Here is a 7,797-nt window from a genome sequence, read left to right on the forward strand (position 1 = left end):
GCCATTTTAAATAGCTGAATACAGTCCCTTGAAAATGTATCCTGAGATCCACAACTTAAAAAAATTGTAAACATATCCTTGTTAGAAAATGCCTGCTATCAGTAATTATTCACTAAAAATATACGTAGAGTTTTATTTTGGCATTAGAAATTTATTACACTAATAATGTAAAAATTTAAAAAAATCAAACTGTTTCTATTACAGATTTTATTTTATCCAAATAATTATCCAGTGGCCTGTCTGATGAGTTAAAGGTCCCTGGTCCAACTTATAATTTGGTCACAAACTTTTCCGTTTGTAAAATTTTCATCTCAAGGTTTTTAGGTGTTGTCCTTTCATCTTTCTTCTCCCTCTTCCATACCAAATCTCTCACACCTGTAGAATGCATCTCCTTGTTGTCATCGCCTTACAATCTCCTCCTTGTTTTTGCCCCCTCTTTCCAATACACTTCCTAGATACTAGAAGTTTTCTATTTTTCAAGGTTTCTTAATAGTACTAACGACTTGAAAATGAAGTCAACAACTCGGCACGTGAGACAGAGCCATAGGTTCAGAATCCCTTAAACTGACCTGCAGCGTAGCTTTCACAGTTCGAAATTTGTGTCGTCAGGCTGTCCTCGGAAGAAGCGAAGATGATGGGCGACGGTTTGGGCGGTAACGCCACGCTGGAGACCCTGAACGTTGGGCACAACCGCTTCACCCTCGCCGACTGCAAGACGCTGCTGAAGGCAGTTCCCGCGTCGGCCGTGCGGACGCTCGACCTGGGCAGCACGTGGGTCGACAAGGAGTTCCTGCAGGTGATCGAAGAGTGCTTGCTCGGGGAAAATAAAAATAAATAAATCTTTAAATGTCCGTGGACCCCCTCGTAGCTGAAGGGTGGTGTTATGGATTTAATTTAATTTTTGTTTTTCCTTGAAGCCGATTCTTGAGCCTAAAGCCCTTCCGAGGCCATTATGAGCTGATCCAGCATATCTTTAATGTGTATTTTGAAATGCCTCAATTGTTAGTTTTCTCTTTTAAATATGTAAACTTGAAATGTCATGTGTTCGGTATGACAAGAGAGGCTGTGCTGTTTCCTGCAATTGAACCACTCGGTTGACTCCTCCCCTGGCGGAAGTGCAGTCTTGACTCGAGAGCCTGTCTAGGGCAGTCACGTAGTTCCTCGCTCCTCAAGACTGCGCTGTTGTGCAGTGATCAGTTTTTACGGGGAACTTGCCGCAGCTACCCAGAGTGGTCAGTCTGAGTTTGCAGTGCCTGCGACAACTGGACGATTAAACCAGCCTATATATAAGAAACATCATTCTCGGTACCGCCACCTTGAGTTTCATACCTGCGCTGCCCAGCCACGTGGCCCTGACCAGTGGCGTAGCCAGGATTTGTGTATGGGGGGTGTTAAGAAGCATGCCCCCCCCCCCCCCCCTCCGTATTAAAGCGGGGGTCCGGGGGTCCTCCCCCGGGAAAATTTGGATTTTAAGGTGTAAAATAGTGCTATTTTAGCAGTTTTCGGTACTTAAATTTAAATATTGTAATGGTAAAATTTTTTATTAATTTTAATATGAAATTTGTTTGAGTGATGAATAAGAAATTAATTAAAGATTTGGTTTTAAGGGGGGGGGGGGGGGGTTGAACCCCTAAAACCCCCCCTGGCTACGTTCCTGGCCCTGACCACCCCTTTCCCCTCTCCCTCGTGCTCTACCGACTGTGAGTCTGCGCAGAGTGGTGCACATTCAAGCTAGACCTTATTTTCAGCAAGCTGTACGGTGACAGCCTGATGGTCAGAAGACGCCGTATGCCGGCAGAGTAGAGCTTGATTGGGACGTCAGAGCCCCCCCTCTCTTCCCTCCTGATTACCCTTTATCGACATGCCTCCTCCGGCCACCTACGTCAACCACCATTCGGCATTATTGGGAATGAAAAATAAATGAAATTTTTTATATTTTCTTGCTAACTTTGTACATGTTTTGTTTGGTGCCAAGGTTTTTATAAAGTATACTACAATATTGGAGACACGGGAAGATGTTTGAGCCAGCAATGTCATTTATTGCTTGTACGAGAGGGGTAACCAGCCCAGACTCTGGGTTGAATGCCCACGCATCGCCAAGGAAAAGACCGTGAAGATGATACAGCGGTGGTTTATCCTTGTCTTCTGCAGTTGAGAGGCTGAGGGACAACACAGCACCCAGTCCTGAACCCAGAGAGGTCATATCCCACAAGTGAAGAATTCCTCACCCGGCCAGGAATCAAATACGAAACCTTTGGCTTGCCAGAAGCTCTAACCTCTTACATTGAGCTTCTGGATTTCAAATCAAAGATCGTCTATTCGATTCACAGCCGGGTAGACAAAATGAATCTAATACTGTGCCGTGGAACAAAATTACATTGTTCATTTAAACCAAACATAATTTTTGTGAATTTTGCCCTGCATGCTCTGAAAATCCTTACTTTCTTGTAACAGTGCATGACACTGAATTAAGTTGAAAACGCCAGCGAGCATGTGGTGTAAAACGTACAAATTTTGAATGTAAAGGTCTTCAAGTTAGTGAATCGGGAACAAGCTTGTGAAATATGTGCTTAAATCACAACTGCACAAAAACAAAATGTTTTCTTTCAAATTAATTACTTTTGTTGTTGGGAATGATAGATTTTTTCTAGGATTTGTTAGGATTTCAGGGCGGGAGGGGGAATAGAACATTTTTTCCTACTGTTTGCTTTCAAATTCTTTCCTTGTTTGTTGGTGGGAATGATAACATTTTAGGATTTCTTATTTTGTCGGTCACGGGAATCCACAGGTACCAAACGCCAAGAGCGTACGTAGGATTTTTTTTTTGGGGAGGGGTAGGAGGTGGGGAATAGAACCTCTTAGTGGGAAGGATAGATTTATTAGGATTTTGTGTTGAGATATCCAGCCATTTTCCCCCCTTGTGTATGTCCCTGTCTTGCAACGCCATTCTGCCTTCACAACGGAGAGACAAACAGTCTCAACTCTAACCTTTGTTTCAGATGTTGGACAAAGTGTGGGAGGACCGGCAGGTCACTGTCAGGTTCGGCAAGGTCGCCGGAGACTACGTCATCCACGGCCCAGACCTCAAGAGACTGCACCTGGTCAGTGCAAAGTTCGAAGCTCAGGCTCCCAAGGCTGTTAGAAAAAGACGAGATTTTGGGTGAGTGTTTTGCACCTCTTTTTTTTTTATTGCCAATCTTGCAAGTTTGAATTTTATTTCAAGCAATTAGTGTGTGCTGCATGTAATGTAGTGCACACTCGTTCACCTATTACGTTGTATGTTCCTCTTTTATTTATCCGAACATCATTCAACACTATATGAATCATACCCTTCATGTGTAAATGTTTGGATGCTTGATACCGAATGAGCTTTGTTTTTATAAAAAAGAGGACATGTTTAGTTTATGTCTAGTAAAAGTTCACAGACCCACGTGAAGACTGTTTGAATATTTGTTTGATCATCACCTGAACGTTTAGTATAAAATTGAAGAGAATTTTCATCTGTAACACGAGTCGCAATGATGCAAAGATAATGTGCAGGCAATTTGCTTGGTTTGGCAACATATGCTCAGATTTCGTGAGAGACAAATAGAGAGTTAATGTCTTCACTCCAGAAGAACTTTAAACCCCCTGCCTACCCGGGCACACCTGCGGTGTGCAGAGCTACAGAAAATACCAAACAATCTGAAAACTGCTCAAGGTATCAGAGTGGTGACTGTTTATGAAAATCTTTTGAGAATATGCTTAGGGCAGACGAGTAGCTTTGTTTCTGTATTTTGTTTTCAAGCACTAGTTTTTGAAGTGTGAAAATAACTAAAAAGGGTGTTTTCAGAATAATTTTTATGTATGAAACTCCCAGTAGAGATTCTTGAAAGCATTGAAGAGATTTGCACTGCACCTTGTTACGGTGCCACTCGTGGCGGCACTTCTTGATACGGGGGCCGTAGTCTCTGATATTTACTGACTGAATTTTAATGCGTGCTCGGGTTTTATGGGCGCCACCGTGCCACGTGCACGGATCAATGTGAGACTCTTTCCCAGGGTCGTGACGTCGCCCATGTGAGGCGTGATTTTAATTCCCCCCTGAAAACACCTAGCACTACTTCCTGCCCGCTCTCAGCGTCGGGCACGCTATTATCTACGCAGTGGGCTCTCAGGCGTCCCACACGCCGTCACACTCCACGTGGTCAACAGATTTAAATAAGAAAAATAATACATTTGATTTACACACCGGCGAATGCAACTTACACACGTACACAATTGAAACTGTTTAAAACGCCCGCGGCACGAATCGGTTTAGGTGTGAAGACCCCCACGTGGTCACAGCTCACATTACGTAGTACAAAAGAGAAAAGACCGTTACTGGTCGTAAGACAATTATTTATGCAGTCCCCCGACCGAGAGGAGCTCCGAGGACGAAAAGAAAACGATTTATACGGAATTAAATTGAAACAGAATTACTTGGCGGTGAAACAAGCGGTGAGGTCCCCGGAGTGCTGGCGCGTCTAATCTCGGTCGTTGATGGCGGCGGACTGGGGTGAGATCATGGCTCGCTCGACTAACATGGCGTCCTCCCGCCGAAACAATTGCAGTTAAAGATATTTTGCGAATTCGTGCCACGGGAACTAAATTAACATGACAAGAATGATTTAAAAATTACGTGACAATTATTGAATAAAGAGAAAAGATTGTAGAAATTATAATTATTAAGATTTAAATTTAATTATTGTCTGGCTTCGGGTTTCCTCGGGAATGTCCGGAAACGCTATTCTATTTTGTTACCTTATTTTTAATTAAAAGTACATAAAACCCTCCCGGCCGATCTGCCGTCACGTTGCACTTAGGGAATATAAAAACAATTAACACAATTACATTTACTTATGTTTTAGGGGTGCGGCACACTGACTCGACAGCGCCCTCTTGCTGGGCGACACACACGCACGCACACGTACGCACGGGTAGGCGGGAGGTTTGAATGGAGGGTGGGTGGTGTTTGGGCGGTGGCATATCGGACTTAAAAAGGGGCCGCAGGCCCGGACGATGTCAACCTTCATCCTCATTTCTCCACTATGTATGTTAAGGTTACAGATCAAATATAATAGCTGCCCTATTCATAGCCTTGCACTTATAGAAGATACCGCGCTAGAAGCACCGGCGAGCATCGCTCTTATCAACCCGCCTTACTAACATAAATACAGTAATACACCCTTGGCTAGGTGGGTGCCCTAAGTTGAGGCTGGTACTTTTTTTTTGTTTAACTTCCTGTCGACAGCATGGTTGTTAGAGACAGTTACACATAAGAACACAAACCAGGTTTATCAAGAAAGTAATCTGGCTTTGGTCTATTGTAAGAAACCATATCGTCATTTGCCTGAAATGATTTGAGATCATGGGAAAACAAAATCAGGCTGGCTGGACCAGAATTCAGAACCAGGTCCTCTGAAACATGGGTCCAGTGTGTAAATACTTTTTTTTTAAAATTCAAATCAATTTTTGAATAAAATATTGCAATATTCACGAATATAGACTATTATTTTAATTTAATTTACTAACACTATTTTCAGGGTAAATACAGGAATTTCTCCACTGTTGAAAAATTGTATTTTTATAATTGCTGCCAATATCTGTTTTCCTGAGAGTGGGGTTTATATAATGAATGAATTAATAATTAATAAATTTTGTGTTCTTCAACTTTGATGAGCTAGTTAACATACTCAGTAGGGCTATTATAGACTTTAAATCAAACATTTGCATGACCAAGATATATTTAAGCCCCTTAATAGTTTTGAAATTTGTATCTGACTTGACAGATTTCACTTATATCCCAAACACATAAGCATGAATTCACACTCTGTAGCAACCAAACCTATATCTAAAATTCGATGCTGTTTAAAATGTGCCTTTATAATTATTGTTACAAACTTATGAAATGTATTGTTATGGAGATTTAGTTTGAACAGTTGCTAATGAACAGTGAAGGCCCTAAAATTATGTATCTATATACAAGACAGCTTCCATTTTGAATATTGCTAAAACCTCCTGCATGGATGATATATTAATGACAAAAGCAAGCACACAAGGGAAACCGAAGGCTCATAGGTACTTACGAGAACAGCAAACAAATGAATGATTTTGAGAAGTAACGTCAGTGTTATTTGGTAACAAATCTTTTTAGCGTGGCTAACTTACAACATTGATCTTGTCAACCTGTTGTAGAAATAACCTTACCTGGAGTAAATAGCCCTTCTTTTAAGGAGCCAGTATTATATTTCTGGAAGAGGGAGACAAAGTTAATCATGGCATCATCTGTTTAAAATAAATAGTAGTTGCTAATATTTTTTTGATATTATTTTTAATTTATCAGTTTAAATGTGCTGTTTACATAGTTTATGACAAGCAACACATATTAGAAAATAAAAAGTAATTTTCATGTGACTATAATATAATGTTGCAAAAAAAAAAATGATGGGGTTTTCTTTTGATACCCACACCTCTGGCTGTACCCCTGGAACAAACTTTAATGTATGCAACTTATTTACATAAACAAGGATCAATGCTTAATTTATTTAATGAATCATGGGTTATGAGATTTATTTAAGCATAACAGTCAGTTTTTAGTTGTTTTTTTAAGGCCTTTTTTTATATTAAATTTTGCTTATTTGTTTTAGGCAATTTTTATTCCACTTAGGAGATAGTCCTATGCCGAAAGAAAACTTTGTTAAAATGGTGAAAAAGGAAAAAATTAAACTGGATTCGAGCCTCGTACAGGCACTTGCGACAGTTTTCGCAGACGAGTCAGGTGTCAACGTTGAAGTCTTGGCAATGAGAGAACTCTACCTGCAAATGTACCCGGAGACAATGCCACCTGCACCAAAAAAGCGTGCAAAGAAAAAGAAGGGCGCAAAGAAGAAGAAGAAGAAAACTGCAGGGGATGCATCCGAAAAGAAGGCACCCAAAAAGAAGAAGAAATGAAGCAAATGATTGAGAAGGGCATTAAAATCAAATAAGTGATTTCAGAAGCATCGAAATATGCAGTTGCCATAAGAACTTTTGGAACTTAGTCAAAACAAGTAAATTTGTTTCTTGAAAGATTCTTGCCACTGCCAGTGGGGTAAGTTGTTAAGTTCCTTGCCATCTTGAATTTTTATATTGTTTGTTACATTTTCAATTTTAAGTTACGTATTAAAATTTTGTGTCATGACAATGCGTGGATAACTTCTTTCCAAGCTGTTTCTTCTGGTTACAGTCTGATGTTAACTAACATGCTCCACCCCATAACTGTCAGGGAGAAAAAGCACTTTTTTTTTTCACGCAGGCAACTGCAAGAGACTTAATTAATAGTCACAGTAGTAAAAAAAAACTCTTAATTCAGCAAGTGTCGAGCATTTAAATGTACTCTTGGGTTGACTTCACTTCTTTTTTAAAATCTGAATCTTGATTTTTATGCGTCAAAAAAGCTTTTTGAATGTAAATCGACAGATCAAGTCAGGAATAAAATAATTTGCGAGTTAAACCTGTGATATTTAAGTTTGGAAGAAACATTCAATTCATAACATTTTTATTTCCAAAATAAAACAAAATCATATTTACCTGTTTCTTGTTGTTTACAATTTTATTTTCTTTCAAAAATTTCCCTGAAATGCTAAAAAAAGATATTCCCACAGCATTGTAGGTAACTCATGGAAGTTAAAAACATTTCTTTGATGGCTTCTGAAAGAAATAATAATGTATTTTTGCTCAACTATACTGGTGCTGGTGTTTTAATTTCTGGATTTTCCTTCCACAAATATTTTTCTT

The 7,797-nt window shown here is 39.9% G+C and overlaps 1 protein-coding gene across 1 annotated transcript in view; it reads left to right on the forward strand.

Moving 5' to 3' along the window:
* The window catches only part of LOC134535869 (leucine-rich repeat-containing protein 74B-like), a 29,022-nt gene extending 21,818 nt beyond the window's left edge, over positions 1-7,204 (forward strand). Inside the window, exons 8-10 of the mRNA XM_063375210.1 lie at positions 610-796; positions 3,000-3,160; positions 6,669-7,204. Coding sequence (XP_063231280.1) covers positions 610-796; positions 3,000-3,160; positions 6,669-6,972 — 652 coding nt within the window. The 3' untranslated portion in view covers positions 6,973-7,204. The remainder of the gene's footprint in view (positions 1-609; positions 797-2,999; positions 3,161-6,668) is intronic.
* The last annotated feature ends 593 nt before the right edge of the window (positions 7,205-7,797 follow it).

Source organism: Bacillus rossius, chromosome 10 (genome assembly GCF_032445375.1).
Source record: "Bacillus rossius redtenbacheri isolate Brsri chromosome 10, Brsri_v3, whole genome shotgun sequence".
Classification (NCBI taxonomy): Eukaryota; Metazoa; Arthropoda; class Insecta; order Phasmatodea; family Bacillidae; genus Bacillus; species Bacillus rossius.